General features: G+C 42.1%; 1 protein-coding gene across 1 annotated transcript in view; it reads right to left on the bottom strand.

Annotated features, from left to right (window-relative positions):
* The window catches only part of LOC127449647 (lipoma-preferred partner homolog), a 297225-nt gene that overhangs the window by 10288 nt on the left and 267581 nt on the right, over positions 1–19356 (bottom strand). Inside the window, exon 9 of the mRNA XM_051713194.1 lies at positions 2838–3016. Within this exon, the coding sequence (XP_051569154.1) occupies positions 2838–3016 (179 nt within the window). The remainder of the gene's footprint in view (positions 1–2837; positions 3017–19356) is intronic.

The raw sequence follows: 19356 nt of genomic DNA, 5'->3' as shown, positions 1-19356 counted from the left end.
TGTGAGAGCAGCCCAGACCGAACTCCAGGCACGTTTCGCTGACAGAGAACGCCTGCAGGTCCCCTACCCTCTTGATGGAAGTGAGCGCAGTCAGGAGGGTAGTCTTGAAAGAGAGTGCCGTAAGCTCAGCTGACTCCAGGGGCTCGAAGAGGGCTCCCCGTAGACCCCGAAGGACTACAGAGAGGTCCCATGAGGGGATAAGATGCGGTCTGGAGGGATTCAACCTCCTAGCACCTCTGAGGAACCTGATGATTAGGTTGTGCTTCCCTAAGGACTTACCGTCCACTGTGTCGCGGTGTGCCACTATAGCGGCTACATACACCTTCACGGTGGAGGGGGACAGCCGCCCCTCCAGCCTATCTTGCAGGAAGGAAAGCACAGAAAGAAGGTCCTTCCTCAGGGGAATTCGCCAGGGGGGGCTGTCACAAGGATCATGAGGTCCGAGAACCACGTCTGCGTGGGCCAGTAGGGTGCTACTAGGACGACCTGCTCCTCGTCCTCCCTGACCTTACACAGGGTCTGTGCAAGTAGGCTCACTTGGGGAAACACGTATTTGCGTAGTCCAGGGGGCCAGCTGTGTGCCAGCACGTCTATACCGAGGGGTGCCTTGGTCAGGGCGTACCAAAGCGGGCAGTGGCAGGATTCTCGGGAAGCAAACAGGTCTACCAAAGGATGGCTCGACCGAATCGACTCCAGATCAGCTGGACCGCCTGGGAGTGGAGTCTCTACTCTCCTCTGAGCGTAACCTGTCGTGACAGCACGTCCACTGTGGTATTGAGCTCGCCCGGGATGTGAGTGGTTCGTAGCGACTTGAGGCACTGCTGACTCCAGAGGAGGAGACATGCAATGGGAGCGTACCATCCGGACCAACATGTGCTTGCCCTAGATCAATGGCTGGAACCTCCGCAGGGCGAGCAGTACTGCCAACAACTCGAGGCAGTTGATGTGCCAACGCAGCTGCGGACCAGTCCAGGAGACGGCGACTGTATGCCCATTGCATACGGCGCCCCAGCCCATCTTGGAGGCGTCTGTCGTAACCACAATGTGCCTGGAGACCTGCTCTAGGGGAACCCCTGCCCGTAGAAATGCTAGGTCGTTCCAAGGTCTGAAGAGGCGGTGACAGATAGGCGTAACGACCTCGCAATGTGTCCCGCGGTACCATGCCCATCTCGGGACTCGAGTCAGAAGCCAGTGCTGATGCGGTCTCATATGCATCAACCTGAGTGGTGTGGCAACAGCAGAGGATGCCATATGCCCCAGGAGCCTCTGAAAAAGTGTCAGTGGAACCGCTGTCTTCTGTCTGAATGCCTTCAGACAGTTCAGCACCGACTGTGCGCGCTCGTTCGTGAGGCGCGCCGTCATCGAGACTGAGTCCAACTCCAAGCCAAGAAAAGTGATGCTCTGAACCGGGGAGAGCTTGCACTTTTCTCAGTTGACCCGAAGCCCTAGATGGTTGAGGTGCCTGAGCACCAGGTCCCTGTGTGCGCACAGTAACTCTCGAGAGTGAGCTAGGATCAGCCAGTCGTCGAGGTAGTTGAGTATGCGTACTACCCTTAGCGGGGCAAGGGCTGCCTTTGCGACCTTCGGGTCAGAACTACCCTTCTGCAGCTCTTTTAACGCCTTGGCTTGGTGAACTTGCAGGAGAGCCATGGCGTGCAGGGCGGAGGTGGCTTGTCCAGCAGCACCGTAGGCCTTAGCCGTCAGGGACGACGTAAACCTACAGGCCCCGGACGGGAGCTTCGGGCACCCGCGCCAGGTGGCGGCGCTCTGTGGGCACAAGTGCACCGGTAGTGAGAGCGGGGGAGCTGAAAGATCGGGATCGGGACCACGATCTTGTCAGCTCCTCATGCACTTCCGGAAAGAAAGGGACCGGGGCAGGGCGAGGCCATGAGCGGCGCTCCGAGCCGGCGGTCTCATCCGAGAGCCTGACCGGGGAAGCGAGCGTGCTGGGGAATGGTAGGTCCGTGGGGGTTTATCCAGCTGAGGTGCTCCCACTGAGGTCCCCAAATTGCCCCCAGTGCTAACCGGCACGGCCTCATACCCGTAGGTAGAAGGACTGAGGCGGGGAGCCGCTGGGGTGGCTTGCTTTCTTACGAATGCAAGCCGCAACTGCAAAGTTGCCATGGTCATGTTCTCGCAATGAGGACAAGACCCATCCACGAACCATGTCTCCGCGTGGGCAGCGCCCAGACATGTAAGACAGCGATTGTGGTCGTCAGAAGCGGAGAGATAATGACCGCAACCAGGAATAACACACAAATGATCAGAGGTGTTTAGGGCTCCCAAGAGTGACACCTAGTGTCACTACATCGACACAACATCGAGTGAGTGACAGATAGGGAACAAAAATTTCATTTTACTCAAACACATACCTATAAATAGTAAATCCAGAGAAACTGATAATTTTGCAGTGGTCTCTTAATTTTTTCCAGAGCTGTATGTGTGTGTGTGTGTATATATATATATATATATATACTGTATATATTGTATACATATACTGTATATATACTGTATACATTATATATAGTGTGTACAGGAAGGTTCAGATACTGTACGCTTTAATTTGTCTTGGATAAAGTATGTGTTGCAGTATACTGCCATACAAAGTTAAAACCCAGTAACTAAAGCAACTCTAAATCAAAATTACTTCAAAGTTACTTGGTTTTAGTGACGATTTTGTAGTTACTGTAATTTTCACACTTTTAAATGGTTCTCTTTGAATCTGAGAATAGCTGAGCCAAACCATTCTGTCACAGGACAGATTATAGTCTAACAGACTCAGTTTCGCTCATTAAAATGTGTAGATGTATTAAGCATGTTTGTGTGCGTGGTCATACTTGTGGAAGTCTTTGATGCAGTGGATGTGGTTGGAGGCGTCCACAGTAAAAGGAATACCATCTAGACTTTGGTGGCACACCACACAGGTGAAGCACTGAGGATGATAGGCCTTCCCAGTCGCCCGCAGAATACGCTCCATTATGGGCTTACTACATATATTGCAGGTCTCCAGGGTGTTCTAAAATCAAAAACACACACACAGAAACAATTCTATAATTCTATATGCGACCAACATTTAATGGATATCTGTACAATAATGTGAGCATCAAAACGGGTGTCACAAGTGTATCTCTGTCCTCAAATGCCAGAGGGAAAAAGGGGGGTCTGATAAAGTATATATATTGAGCAATGGAACGAGAGTGAGGCGATCTGATTAGCTACTCTCTGATTCACAAACAAAGTCATTTTTCACTCTCGCTTTCATTCTGTGAGAGGCGCAGCAGTAAATACGTCCACTTTCTGATGACTGCAGGCTTTTCCTCAGCCACGGATACTGGGCCGCGGGCCAGCTGATGACTTTTCACTCGCATTCCTCTTCTTAATGTCCACCCCGAGCCCCGGATTTGTTATTTCGATATTTCATATAAAAGAATCTTCTATCCCCCTCCCTCCTCTCCAGCCAAGCAATTATGGCAAAGGATGGTGAAATCATCTGTGTGTGATCAATTATAGGATGGCTTTCTCTTTGAAAGCATGTGTGCGTGTGTGTTTGAAAGAGAGAGAGTGAGAGAGAGAGAGAGAGAGAGAGAGAGAGAGAGAGAGAGAGAGAGAGAGGGAAAGAGAGGATATGTGCATGAGAGGGTATGATGCACAAATATTTCCTGGATTTCTACATTCTGGATTCAGTGGCCCAGACACATGTCAGTATGTGTAAGTACTCCAGGACACAGCTGTCCTCTTTGGCTGCCTGTCTCTTTGGCACAGCCACTCAGCACTGTTTTCAAACACAGCTTTCCATGCATGTGTGCACGTATGGCAACATTGTAAGCCATCCCGTTTGCTGCGCCAAAAGGCCCTGATGAGTAGTACTGTGTTGTCGATGTGGCTAGGACTCACAGGCCTGCGTGTATAACCATTATAGATATCCACTAACAAAGGCTGTCAATTTAACACACTAATTCAATGCGATTAATTATATAAAAAATTATGCAGTTAATCATGCCCACTGACCGCACGTGAATTCTTGAATTTATTGAATTTTCCTGCCATCGGAGCATAAAGGTTTTGGCGAGACTGCAGGGGGCAGTCAGCACAGCTCCAGTTGTTCAATTAGAATTTATCTATAGAAAGTCTATAGAATTTGCATAGACAGAATTTACTGAAAGTGTCCCATGTGTCAAAGCAGCCAAATTCTGTTTGCTCTGATGTTGTACTGGGATCATTTCCCATGCTCTCAGTTCACTGGCATGCTAAGACGGAGGTCAAAGGACTCAGCCCTGAGCACCTACGATTTGCTTATCATTCTTAGATCAACTGGGCTTTAGATGCCATATCTGTGTGTCAGGCAGGAAAAAGGGGGAAAGAACTCTATATCAAAGACGGTTCTGTAGATACACAAGTTTGTAATTTATTTTGTTTCTTCAGCGAGTATAATAGAAATTAACATTATTTCGCAATCCTCTGCAAATCCTGGAAACGGATAAAGCCTTTAATAAGCTTGCTGCTGAGAGCCCTCGGGGCTCGTCTCATAACTCTGAGGCGAGGAAGGGAGGGGCCAAACTCCCAATCTGTATGTATAAACGGGGTGCCATCACGACAGCCTTCTACAGATGCTTTTCTGAAGGAAAACCTCACACTTAAACAAGAGGCGGGTTTCCTGCTACTTACAATTTTCTGAAGCAACTTTTAACAACAGTCAACTGCATGACAGTGCAGTCTAGGTCGATCAGTTCTCTCTTCCCTGCCACAGCTTTTCAGTTTCTCGCTGCAGCTTTTATGTTGACATCAAAGCAGTTTTCATTTACATGCTGTGGATTTACTGTCCGGTAATAACTTTCAAAGATGGTTTAGGAAATTCTGTGCACCACTAATGGCTTCACTTCTGGAATAATGAAGTTTAGGAGATCCACTAGAGTGCACTAGACGTCTACTCATCCTCTCAGATTATCACTTTCAGTATGTGATATATTCACATTCTTCTTTTTTTTTTACTTCATACATTTCTCTAAGTGTTTGCCCAGAAGGCTAAACAAACGTCTAGGCAGATAAGGTAAAATAAATTTAGGTCAGACAGCATCTTTCTGAATGAAGGGGTGAGTGGAGAGTATTGAAGTCAATTGTTGCCTCTTTTCTCCCTCGTTACTTTTTCAATTTCCTGACAAGTGCTCTGACACTCTCTCTTTTGATCTTCCAGGCACTCTTCTGCTTGTGGGCCCAGCATGGCTAAACTCTAAACACAACACACATCGCCTCTGCAGGACAACTTTTAAAAGTGCTAGCCCAAAAGTGTACAAAGTAAGATTTGTATTGACTGTATAGGTACAGTCATCTGTAAAGTTTGAGAGGCAAAATCCTAAAAACTTCTTAAAAGTTAAAAATTCCTTCAGCCTTTAGTTAAACACAGTCAATGCCTGAATGGTCAGATGAACGATATGATGAATTTATGGAAAAGAATGATATGATCCTCAACTGAAGTGGAAGTTTTTTTGGTAATACTTTACAATAAGGTTCTATTTGATAGCATTAGTAAATGCATTAAGTATCATGAACTAACAATGAATAATATTCCTTCACAGCATTTTAAAACTTGGTTAATGTTAGTTTATAAAAATACATTTGTTCATTGCTTGTTCATGTTGATTAACATTTTTGCCATTCTGCTTGGTGACTCTAGTGGCACAAAATAACACACTTCACCTTTAAAGACTGGTCTATGCTATAACAAAACCAGAACATGCATCTGGTCTTCAACCAACTATATAGGGCCCATGTTAAAATCCTCTTGATGTCTCCCCACTGGCTACCTGTAGCTGCCCACATTAAATTCAAAGCTCTGTTGCTTTGAAGTCCTCTAGATCAGCACTCTCTTACAGATCTAACTTTCAAAAAACAGCTGAAGACACTTGTCCTCCGAGAGCACTTAACTAATTCATAACCATAAATAAAGGAGCTTTCTTAAAGGAACTTTCTATTACCATTAAAATGACTTTTCTCTACTGTTCTAATTGTACTATTCTGTTTTAAAATCTTGTTAAAATCTGCTTTATTATTAATCACGTTGAATTTTTTTAATATTTATTTTATTTTTTTACAAAAGTCACTTAGGACATCTTAAATTAATAAATGTAAATATAAAGCACTAAAACTGGACTGTCTAGATAGAAAGAAAGACAGAATACAGAGGGTGAGCGAAAGTAAGGAAATGTGAATATGTGAAAGAGATAAGTGAGGAAATAAGATAAGACTGAAATCAAATTTCCGCTCTCTGTAAAGTGTAACTATCAACTGCCAATTCACAATGCGCCATGTGTACTTAAGCAAAACACTCTAAAGTTTCTGGATTTCTTCTTTTGATAGGAGGATGTATCAATTTTGCATGATTCTAAACTTGGTGGCATGGATTTGTTTTGCACAGAATTAAAAAACATTAATGTCAGACTGTCGACTGCTTTTACCTTTAAAGCCAAAAGAATCCATCTTGTATCTACAGTAAATATTTTCAAAACCAAAAAGGATTTATTACTCAATTCTAAAGGAATGCCCTGAGCCATCATAAATATAATATGTTATATTTCACATAAAACGTTTAAAATCTCTGACAGCAAAAAGGACCCAAATGAACATACTACAGCACTATGAATCCTTTACTAAAAAATGTTTTGACCACGCCTGCTTTTAGCTATTTGCTCAACTATGTGACCCTGCATTTTTTCTGTGTCCTCCCTTAGCTGAACACTCTGCATGTATGTACTGCAAAAAAAAAAAAAAAAAAAAAAAAACTATTTCTGCCTTTTTCAATAAAAACATCCAAATATCCTTAGCACAAGATACAATCAGTTGAGAAGCAAACATGTGCAAGATATTAATACATTCAGATATTTTTTCTTACTCCATTGGCAAGTTGCTTTTTCTTGTTAAGCATAAACCTCACTAAAATGTTAGATTTTTGTCTCAAATTTAAGTCTTTTATATCTTCTATTTATGTTTTTAATAGGGCAGTGATTCGATAAATCTGATAACTAATTATTACACAGTTAATCACACAATTAATCGTGATAAAACTTTGTCTCAAAGAACTTGCTAGAAATTGGTTAGTCATAATTTATTTTAAATATTTAAATATGTACGTTATTTATTTATTTATTTATTTTTTTTGAGTTAATTAGACACATTTTTACAGGTATTAATCTTCAATACAAGTATATGTAAACATGCCATAAAATCAGTGGACATGCTGTAATTAAAAGTTGGGCAAAATCTTCTGCCTTTTACAATGGACTTTTTTAATAGTAGGATCAAATGGGCAGATTCAGTTCATTTCAAATTATATTAGCAAGAGAAACTTAAGTGTACATTGCCAATGCATTATTAGACACTATACATACAGATATAAAACATACTGAATGCTGAAGTTTAATTTGCTGAATTTTAAAATCTCAAAAAAACTATTATTTTCTCTGGCTCTACAAATATACCTGGCTGCAGCTTGCTGAATGGTCAGGTCCTTCTCAGTTTCTATTTCGCACACACGCTGGGTATCTCTTTCACAGATTCACTTTTGACAGTGGTTCAGACGACAGTAGTCACACATTTACACACGATGTGAATAGATACAGCAGCTTGACCATATCTCTCGCACGCCTGGTTCACCGATTGAGGGTGAAGTCTCCATTCTCCGTGCAGTAAATCCGCTCTCGTGTTTATTATGCCAGTGACATGCATTGCACGTAATGAATAGCCGTGCACTGCTCCACACAATCTTTTTTTGGTGTTAGGATGTGCAATTAAGTCGAGCGTGTACCTCCTGAAAATGTATATATGCCAATTTCAGTCACAGAAAGTGGGGGAAAACATTAGTGGTGTTTCGCCCATTGTACAAAGGTGCCTGGGTGTGTTCCTGTCTTTTCTTTAAGTTTTAAAAGGCTGGTTTATCCAAAAATGAAAATTCTGTCAGGATTTACTCAACTAACATGTTGCCTCACATCGCATAACTTTCTTCCGTGGAACACAAAAGGAGATGATGATAGGCAGAATGTTAGCCTCCATCACCTGACTAAGGCTATCATTATGCCTAAAATCTCCTATTGCAGAAGAAACAATTCATACAGGTTTGGAATAACATGACAGTTTTCCAAATGATGACAGGATTTTCAATTAATTTTGTGTGTGTGTTTGCATATGTTTATGTCAAAATTCAGACAGAGGTACAGGGGGCAAGTAAAAAGCAACAGAATGAGAAGTGGAAATTCAAGAACTAATTGAGCATGAAAGAGGGTATACTGTAGACAGACAGAAGCTCTGGGACAGAGGACTGAGAAACTGCCACTTTGGATCCCTGGGACTGTGAGGTGCTCAGGGAAACAACTTCACTCTCTCTATCATTTGAGCTACTTAAATATAGAAATTTAAAGGAAAGAGGGCTACAGGGGATTGGATATTAATGCAGAGGCACTATGCCAAGAACTCTCAACGTCTTTTCCCAAGACATAACCCTGCCATTACAGTTCAGAAACATTAATTTCCTGTACTGACTTTAGCATGCCAGTTACCTCGGAAGGTATCAGTGAAACCGTAAAATACCTCAATATTTCAATCAAGCATGTGAAAGGGCATCAGATTTTGTGTCAAATCAACCCTGACAGGAGAATGCTTCGAGGAGTGGTTCAACCAAAAATGAAAATTCTGTAATAATTTACTCACCCTCATGTTGTTCCTTCTCATATGACTTTCTTTCTTTCATGGAACACAAAATGAGTTAAAAGTGAGTTGTACCATGGCTGTCAAGAAAGATTTTCACACAAAGCTGTCGAACGTCTTCAGAAGACTTGGATATAACGCACAAGTTGTTGGACTACTTTTATAATGCTTATATTTGGCTTTTGGTCCTTTTTTGGAGCTTGACAACCCATGTTCCTCATCCACTTTTAATATATGGAAGAGAGCAGCTCAGAAAGTCTGCTAAATTTCTCTTTTGTTGTTTTCAAATCAAAATTCAAATCACTTTATTGTCACACAACCATATGCACACGTGCAACAGTGGGTAAAAATCTTGGGTGCAGTTCCGAGTAACATAGCAGTCATGAAAGTGATGAGACATATACAAATTTACAATAAACATCAGATTTACACAACACAATTGACATATCTAATATACACATAATTACACAACACAATAATAATATACAATGTACAGTATACAATACACACAATATAGAATACACATAATATAGAATACACATACAATAAAAATAGTATATAAAGTGAATGTAAAATATACAGTGGGTAGTATTGTACTGTATTGACATTCAGACTGTCGGTTGATAGTCAGTTGCCAGTGTGTTGTTAAGAGAGAATATAATTTATGACAGTTCAGTGTGAGATAATAAGATTAATAAAGTGCAGTGCTGATGTATATTGATCGTGAGAGATCAAGAGTTCAAAAGTCTGATTGCTTGGGGGAAGAAGCTGTCATGGAGTCGGCTGGTGCGGGTCCTGATGCTGCGATACCGCCTGCCTGATGGTAGCAGTGAGAGCAGCCCTTGGCTCAGGTGGCTGGAGTCTCTGATGATCCTCCGAGCTTTTTTCACACACCGCCTGGTATATATGTCCTGGAGGGAGGGAAGCTCACCTCCGATGATGCATCTGGCAGTTCGCACCACCCTTTGCATGGCTTTACGGTTGTGGGCGGTGCTATTGCCGTACCAGGCAGTGATGCAGCCAGTCAGGATGCTCTCTACAGTGCTGGTGTAGAACCGTGTGAGGATGTGGTGGTTCATTCCAAACTTCCTCAGCCTTCTCAGGAAGAAAAGGCGCTGATGAGCCTTCTTCACAATGGCCTCAGTGTGGACAGACCATGTGAGTTCCTCTGTGATGTGGACACAGAGGAACTTGAAGCTGCTGACTCTCTCCACTGGTGCTCCATTGATGTGATGGGGCTGTGTTCTCTGTCTTTTCTCCTGAAGTCCACCACAAGCTCCTTGGTCTTGCTGACATTGAGGGAGAGGTTGTGCTCCTGACACCAGCGTGTCAGAGTGTGCACCTCCTCTCTGAAGGCTGTTTCATCATTGTCATTGATCAGACCTACCACCGTCGTATCATCAGCAAACTTAATGATGGCATTGGAACTGTGTGTTGCCACACAGTCATGTACAAGGAATACAAGAGTGGGCTGAGAACACAGCCCTGCGGGGCTCCAGTGTTGAGGGTCTGTGGTGAGATGTTGCTGCCCATTCTAACCACCTGGCATCTGCTTGACAGGAAGTCCAGGATCCAGCTGTACAGTGAGCTGTTTATTGCCATTTATGTTTCACATAAAGCTTGGAGGGCACTATGGTGTTGAATGCTGAGCTGTAGTCTACAAACAATGTTCTCACATAAGTGTTCCTTTTTTCCAGGTGGGAGAGAGCAGTGTGTAGTGTAGATGCGATGGCATCATCAGTGGAGCGGTTGTTGTGGTAAGCAAACTGCAGTGAGTCTAGTGAGGCAGGCAGCACAGAGCAGATGTAATCTCTGATTAGTCTCTCAAAGCATTTGCTGATGATGGGGGTCAGAGCAACAGGACGCCAGTCATTTAAGCAAGTGATTTTGGATTGCTTTGGTACAAGCACAATGGTGGACATTTTGAAGCATGTGGGGACTACAGACAAGGAGAGGGAAAGGTTGAAAATGTCCATAAAAACAACAGCCAGTTGTTTCACGCACACTCTGATGATGTCGTCCTGACCCGCGGCTTTACGGATATTCACCCGTCGGAAGGATCAGGTTACATCCGCTACAGAGACGGAGAGTGAACTAATCTCTGTAGCTTCGGTCGCGAGAGCTCTCTCAGCGAGGGTGGTGTTATTTCCCTCGAAACAAGCATAAAAAGTATTTAGCTCATCCGGGAGAGAGGCAACGGTGTTCACGGCAGAGTTTTTATTCCCTTTGAAGTCTGTGATGATATTAATTCCCCGCCACATGCTTCTAGAGTCAGTGGTGTTGAACTGTCCTTCAATCTTGTCCCTGTACTGGCGTTTGGCTGCTCAGATATTTTTGCTGAGGGCATAACTGGCTTGTTTATGCTCCTCCGCGTTCCCGGAATTAAAACGGAGGTCCGCGCATTAAGTGCCGCGCGAACATCGCTATTAACCCATGGTTTCTGGTTTGGGTAGATCCGTATTATTTTGGTCGGAACAACATCCTCTAGCACTTTCTGATGAAACACGTTACGCTATCAGCGTAAAACCTCGATGTCGTCATCAGAGGCGGACCGGAACATCTCCCAGTCCATGTGATCAAAACAGTCTTGTAGTGTAGAATCTGATTGGTCCGACCAGCACTGGATCATTCTGAGGGTGGGTGCTTCCTGTTTCAGTTTCTGCCTGTAAGCAGGCAGATGGATAACGGAAGAGTGGTCTGATTTGCCAAATGGTGGGTGGGGGAGGGATTTGTAGCCATCCCGGAAGGGAGAGTAGCAATGGTCCAAAACCCGGTCCCCTCGTGTGTTGAAACTGATATGTTGGTGGTATTTTGGTGCGATTGATTTGAAATTGGCTTTGTTAAACTCCCCGGTTACAATGAACACGGCCTCAGGGGGCACAGTTTCCTGCTCACTTATACTCCCATACAGTTCCTTGAGTGCCCGGTCTGTGTCGGCTTGTGGCGGGATGTACACAGCAGTGATAATGACCGCTGTGAATTCCCTCAGTAGCCAGAATGGTCGACACAGAAGCATGAGAAATTCCAGATCAGGAGAGCAGAAAGACTTGATAGAATGTACGTTCCTCTGATCACACCAGGATTTGTTGATCATAAAACATACACCACCACCTCTGCTTTTACCTGAGAGATCTTTCGCTCTGTCTGCTCGGTGCACGGAGAACCCCATGGGTTTGATGTCTGAGTCTGGAATCTCCGCAGACATCCAAGTTTCTGTAAGGCAGATAATGCAGCAGTCCCTCGTCTCTCGTTGGAAAGAGATCTACACTCTCAGCTCATAGAGCTTGTTGTCCAGAAATTGAACATTTGCCAGTAGAATACTGGGTAGCGGGGGTTGATTTCCGTGATGTCTTACTCTGATGAGAACACCGGATCTATTTCCCCTTTTCCTTCTGTGTTTCTGCGGTCGGGCAGCCCAGACACAGGGCTCCGCTGGCGTGTTTGTAAACAGCAGGTCGGCATTGAGGAATTTGAAGTCCAGTTTCCGGTGTGCAATTGCAGAACCAATGTCCAAAAGTGTTTGTCTATTGTATACAATAAGGCAGACAACATCCAAGACAAAAAACGTAAGAAATGTAAACAAAACAAACAAAAACTGCGCAGCCATACTCGGCGCCATCTTGAGTCCATTTTACAGAAGAAAACAAAGTCATAAAGGTTTAGAACAACATAAGGGTGAGTAAATAACAACAAAAATTTTAGAACTGGTGATGCCTGCACTATGATGCATCTTCAACCTGTTATCTCATTAAAAAAACATACTTGCACTTCTCTTCATCCGTTTATCAGAGCAAAGACTGCAAAATATTGTAATGAATCAACTGAAAGAAGCATCCATTCCTGTTCAATTGCTTTCATATCATTTCCTCTCCCAAACTTTCCTCATGCTGTCTGCCTGCCTCCCATCTGGGTTTTGTAAGAGGTCATTTCTCACTTGATCATTGTTGACAAACACACACAGAATCACTTTTGTGTTTGTTTGCAGTGTGTATGTCAGTTTAATTGACTCCGGACACATTACAAGGTTCCGCCCAGTTCCAACCAGTGTTTAAAATTCATTAAGAGCTGAATAAAATATCAGAATCTGATGTCAACTTGTTAAATGACAGTGTGTTAACTGCATAAAAAAAAATAAATAAATAAAATAAAAAATTGTTAAACATTTTAAATTAATTGCATGCATTTATTGTTCATTAAAACCATACGTCCTCGTGCTTGACATCATATCCTGTCCATTGTGGTGTCCAAAATAATTTCACATGCTCAAAGTCTTGTGTGACTGCCCGTTAAACTCAGCAACAGAACTCTAGACCACTGATTTATAATGTAGAACTGGATTGCTGAAGACATCATAACAGTGAAGCCTTTGCGCTGCCATATTGCTATGCCCAAACATTCCAATGTGCCTATTGACCTAATAGGAAATCTGAGCATACATTAGTCATTCAATCACCGATTTTATATCTGAAATCTGCCTGTACATCCCTACAATGCAAATGTCTCACACATGTAATTATTTATTTATTTAAAATCTGGAATTTTTCCTGTTTCTTTAAAGTCCGAACCAACTATGTGTATCTATACCAAACAGAACAACTAACTAACTTCATCGGCGAACAGATCAGCTGAATGTAAACAAATGCACTGAAACTGAGGTAAGAAGATACAAGCAGACATTCTGAGACATATTTATTGCAAACATCCAAGTGCACTTCACTGAGCAGAGCATACTTTCTCTCTCTTCCTCTACCACACACACGCAGCGGGCACGCAGAAAGTGAGGGAGACAAGCAAGGCAAAGATGAGTCAAACTAAACCGATACGCTAGGTTTAAATGGCAAACGGACATGTAATTTATGACATGTATCCATGTATGACTACAGAGAGCGCTTCAATATGAAAACAGGCAAATCCCAGGCATTTTTGGCAATTTAAAAATCACAGTCTGACTATTTTAAGGACTATTTTAAGGATATATACACTACCGGTCAAAAGTTTTGAAACACTTAACTGAAATGTTTCTCATGATCGCGTATGCTTAAATGTTTGAAATTAGTTTTGTAGACAAAAATATAATTGTGCCACTATATTAATTTATTTCATTATAAAACTAAAATGTAATAAATTTTTTTTCTTTTTTTAAATGTTTTTGAAATTGATGACTTGGACCAAATAATAAAGAACTGTTTTAACTGTTTAAAAAGCATCCCAGGGTGATACCTCAAGAAGTTGGTTGAGAAAATGTCAAGAGTACATTTCTGCAAATTCTAGGCAAAGGGTGAGTACTTTGAAGATGCTAAAATATAACACAGTTTTGAATTATTTTGGATTTTGTTTAGTCACAACATAATTCCCATAGCTCTGTTTATGTTATTCCATAGTTTTGATGACTTTACTATTATTCTAAAATGTGAAAAAACAAAAACAAAAAAAATGATAATAATTATGATAAAGAATGAGTAAGTATTTCAAAACTTTTGACCGGTTTTATATATATATATATATACACACACACACACACACAGGTGGCCAAAAGTTTGGAATAATGTACAGATTTTGCTCTTATGGAAAGAAATTGGTACTTTTATTCACCAAAGTGGCATTCAACTGATCACAATGTATAGTCAGAACATTAATAACGTGAAAAATTACTATTACAATTTGAAAAAAATGTTCAGAACTTCTTAAACTACTTCAAAGAGTTCTCATCAAAAAATCCTCCACATGCAGCAATGACAGCTTTGCAGATCCTTGGCATTCTAGCTGTCAGTTTGTCCAGATACTCAGGTGACATTTCACCCCACGCTTCCTGTAGCACTTGCCATAGATGTGGCTGTCTTGTCGGGCACTTCTCACGCACCTTACAGTCTAGCTGATCCCACAAAAGCTCAATGGGGTTAAGATCCATAACACTCTTTTCCAATTATCTGTTGTCCAATGTCCATGTTTCTTTGCCCACTCTAACCTTTCCTTTTTGTTTTTCTGTTTCAAAAGTGTCTTTTTCTTTGCAATTCTTCCAATAAGGCCTGCACCCCTGAGTCTTTTCTTTACTGTTGTACATGAAACTGGTGTTGAGTGGGTAGAATTCAATGAAGCTGTCAGCTGAGGACATGTGAGGCGTCTATTTTTCACCTTTGTATGAATTCTTCAGTTTTTTGGCAATTTCAAGCATTGAATAGCTTTCATTCCTCAAAACAATGATTGACCGACGAGTTTCTAGAGAAAGCTGTTTCTTTTTGGCAATTTTTACCTAATATTGACCTTAAGACATGACCATCTATTAACTAAAAAACAAACACAAAGACAATGTTAAGCTTCATTTAACAAACCAAATAGCTTTCAACTCTGTTTTATATAATGGCAAGTGATTTTCTAATACCAAATTAGCAATTTGATTACTCAAGGATGATTACTCAAGGATAAGGTGTTGGAGTGATGGCTGCTGGAAATGGGGCCTGTCTAGATTTGATCAAAAATGACTTTTTTCAAATAGTGATGGTGCTGTTTTTTACATCAGTAATGTCCTAACTACATTTTGTGATCAATTGAATGCCACTTTGGCAAATTAAAGTACCGATTTCCAAAACCTGTACATTATTCCAAGCTTTTGGCCGCGAGTGTGTGTGTGTGTGTGTATATATATATATATATATATATATCAGTGCTCTAGACACATTGCTCCAGATCCATATTAAACAGAGCCAAAATTACAAAGTGCAACAGGCAGCACTTGAAGTGACACTATCTCAGGTCAATTGGGGTCAGATTATTTTCTGTAAGGAAGTGATGCAAGCTTGACCGAAAGAGAAAAGCTACAAAATCAGGCTTCATAAGCTGTGTTCTGCTTGGTTATGCCTATATGACAGCAAAGGCACTGGTAGTGCTGAAACCAGCTTCATAATGTAGATACACGCACAACATATCCTGCTGAAAAGACCAGCTTAGACCTGCATGGATTTCCATGCTGGTTCAAGCTGGTTTATGCTGGTTCGGTGCTGGTTTGCTGTTGCAAACAATGCTGGTCAACCAGCAAGGTCATTCTGCTGAAGTCAGTTGACCAAGAGAGGCTTGCTGGTTAGGTAGGGCCACCACCATACCAATATCCCATGCTGGAGCCCAACATCCAAAACACAACAAATGCTTCTAAACAGCAATGCTGGTCATATCAACAAGGTAGGCACACACACAACCACACAAACAAGGACAGCAGTCTGAGGAGGGATGTTGCACAGCAACTCATGCAAGTGCTATCTAATTGGGTCTCTCCTTTGAGGAATGCCAGCCAGTTAATCATGTCTGAATACACAGAACTCAATTAGAAGCTTGCTAATGCTAATGCAGACAGATATGAATATTTCATGGAAAAGGATGGAAGAAAGCTTAGAACATATGCTTTGCTGCTGTACTTCGAACATCAAGTAAAACAAGAAGGGTGGATTCACCTGTCTTCATTGCCTTCTGTACTTCAGTGAGAAGCAGAGCGTGGGCAGCACTAACGCTTTCAAGATGCATGCCAGCCGCACCAGTGTAAGGGCCATACAGAGGTGCAGCTCCAGAAAGGTGTTGGTGCGAACAAGTTTCTGCCTGTTTCCTTCCTTTTCATCTAACAATTTGGGATGAAGGCAAGGTGGGATGCAATCACTTGCAATCATATGGGGCAGACAGGACAAACCTTTTGCTAAATCTTTTATAATTATTATTATGCATTTAACTAGTTTTTATGACCTCATATTATTTAAGAGACAACATGGAATATTTGTAACAGGGACCAAAAACTAAATGTTTTTCATTTCGGTTCATTCTGAGCAGAAACAGTATTTTTTAAATGATTTTTTTTACGGTTCTGGCATTCCGCAGCCTCCTTTCCAAATGGTAATAGTCAGAACTTATTTAAAAAGCAGTTAATAACATTCATTTTAAAATGACAGCACTCTGTGCTAAGGGTGGGTGATATACCAGTCGTAATGTTGCTAGATCTCGCAAGAGAAACAAGGGACCTGTTTTTGGAAAGACAAGCTTAAAATTAGGGACTTGCCTTATCCAAAATAAGCAAAAATAAGCAATATAATTTTTTCCCATGTGGAGAATTTTTAGGATTGAAATAATAATAAGCATAGTGTACAGTAGCCTACATAAAATAACATCTTTTCCCTAAATGAATTCTTAATATCAAATACACTATATTGCCAAAAGTATTCGCTCACCCATCCAAATAATTGAATTCAGGTGTTCCAATCACTTCCATGGCCACGGATGTATAAAATGAAGCACCTAGGCATGCAGACTGCTTCTACAAACATTTATGAATGAATGGGCCGCTCTCAGGAGCTCAGTGAATTCCAGCGTGGTACTGTGATAGGATGCCACCTGTGCAACAAGTCCAGTCGTGAAATTTCCTCGCTACTAAATATTCCACAGTCAACTGTCAGTGGTATTATAACAAAGTGGAAGCGATTGGGAATGACAGCAACTCAGCCACGAAGTGGTAGGCCACGTAAAATGACAGAGCGGGGTAAGTGGATGCTGAGGCGCATAGTGCACAGAGGTCGCCAACTTTCTGCAGAGTCAATCGCTATAGACCTCCAAAGTTCATGTGGCCTTCAGATTAGCTCTAGAACAGTGCGTAGAGAGCTTCATGGAATGGGTTTCCATGGCCGAGCAGCTGCATCCAAGCCATACATCACCAAGTGCAATGCAAAGCGTCGGATGCAGTGGTGTAAAGCACGCCGCCACTGGACTCTAGAGCAGTGGAGACGCGTTCTCTGGAGTGACGAATCACGCTTCTCCATCTGGCAATCTGATGGACGAGTCTGGGTTTGGCGGTTGCCAGGAGAACGGTACTTGTCTGACTGCATTGTGCCAACTGTGAAGTTTGGTGGAGGGGGGATTATGTTGTGGGGTTGTTTTTCAGGAGCTGGGCTTGGCTCCTTAGTTCCAGTGAAAGGAACTCTGAATGCTTCAGCATACCAAGAGATTTTGGACAATTCCATGCTCCCAACTTTGTGGGAACAGTTTGGGGATGGCCCCTTCCTGTTCCAACATGACTGCGCACCAGTGCACAAAGCAAGGTCCATAAAGACATGGATGAGCAAGTTTGGTGTGGAAGAACTTGACTGGCCTGTGCAGAGTCCTGACCTCAACCCGATAGAGCACCTTTGGGATGAATTAGAGCGAAGACTGCGAGCCAGGCCTTCTCGTCCAACATCAGTGTCTGACCTCACAAATGCGCTTCTGGAAGAATGGTCAAAAATTCCCATAAACACACTCCTAAACCTTGTGGAAAGCCTTCCCAGAAACGTTGAAGCTTTTATAGCGGGTGGGCCGACGTCATATTAAACCCTATGGATTAAGAATGGGATGTCACTTAAGTTCATATGCGTCTAAAGGCAGATGAGCGAATACTTTTGGCAATATAGTGTATATCCCCAAAAATATTTAAAATATTCATTTGGCCACCTAAAATCAATGAATAGCCTTAATCTCTCTCTCTCCTGTATGCACGCACACACTGTGTGGGCATGCTTGCACTAAACGTCACCTTTTCAGACCAAATTTGTATTTTTTTTAACATTGGTCTTTAAACTAGCGGTGTCCTTCATAATCAAAGTGCATGCTTATGTTCTCCTAATAGGAGAGAAGCCTCATTTTTTTTTTTTTGAAAAACAGGAAGCGGTGTAATTCCAAAAATGTACCGTGATAAACTCTTTGGTTTTGGTTAATGAAAAAAATTATTGGAACAAAATTAACCGGTCATTAATCGGTTATGAGCATTTAAAAATAATGTTTTCACTCCAGAATAGAGGGATTTCATTCTTGTTTTCAGTTACATTCTGCAAAAAGTTTTGAGTTTTTTTTTTGTTTTTCATTCCTTGAATTGTTTTAAGTCCCTGATTTTTTTTTTATCCCCATTTCTCCCAATTTGGAATGCCCAATTCCCACTACTTAGTAGGTCCTCGTGGTGGCGCAGTTACTCACCTCAATCCGGGTGGTGGAGGACAAGTCTCAGTTGCCTCCGCTTCTGAGACCGTCAATCCATGCATCTTATCACGTGGCTCGTTGTGCATGACACCGCGTAGACTCCGCATGTGGAGGCTCATGCTACTCTCCGCGATCCATGCACAAATTACCACGTGCCCTATTGAGAATGAGAACCACTAATCGTGACCACGAGGAGGTTACTCCATGTGACTCTACCCTCCCTAGCAACCAGGCCAATTTGGTTGCTTAGGAGACCTGGCTGGAGTCACTCAGCACGCCCTGGATTCGAACTCGCGACTCCAGGGGTAGTAGTCAGCATCAATACTCGCTGAGCTACTCAGGTCCCATCTGATTTGTACTTTTGATAATTGTGTGTCATAGGATTTAAAATGAAATAGTGAAGGGAAAAATAAAAATTTGAATGGGGAAAAATGTCAAAGAAATTATGGTTAAGTAAAACGTACACTTTCCCTTGTAAATATACACTCTCAAAAAAAATACAAGTGCCGTCAATGGGGTGGTACCCTTAAAGGGACTTACTTCTAGTTAGTCATAACTCATTTATAAAGAAAGTTTTTAACTTGTTTTGGGTACATAATTGTACCCTAAGGACCTATCGTTTACCTATAAAGGTACATTTATATGTTTTGTTCCTCTGGGAACAAAATGTACCAGAAAGATTTT

Source organism: Myxocyprinus asiaticus, chromosome 12 (assembly GCF_019703515.2).
Source record: "Myxocyprinus asiaticus isolate MX2 ecotype Aquarium Trade chromosome 12, UBuf_Myxa_2, whole genome shotgun sequence".
Taxonomy (NCBI): domain Eukaryota; kingdom Metazoa; phylum Chordata; class Actinopteri; order Cypriniformes; family Catostomidae; genus Myxocyprinus; species Myxocyprinus asiaticus.
The sequence above is the reverse complement of the archived record's forward strand: the minus strand, read 5'-3'. Positions and strand labels throughout refer to the sequence as shown.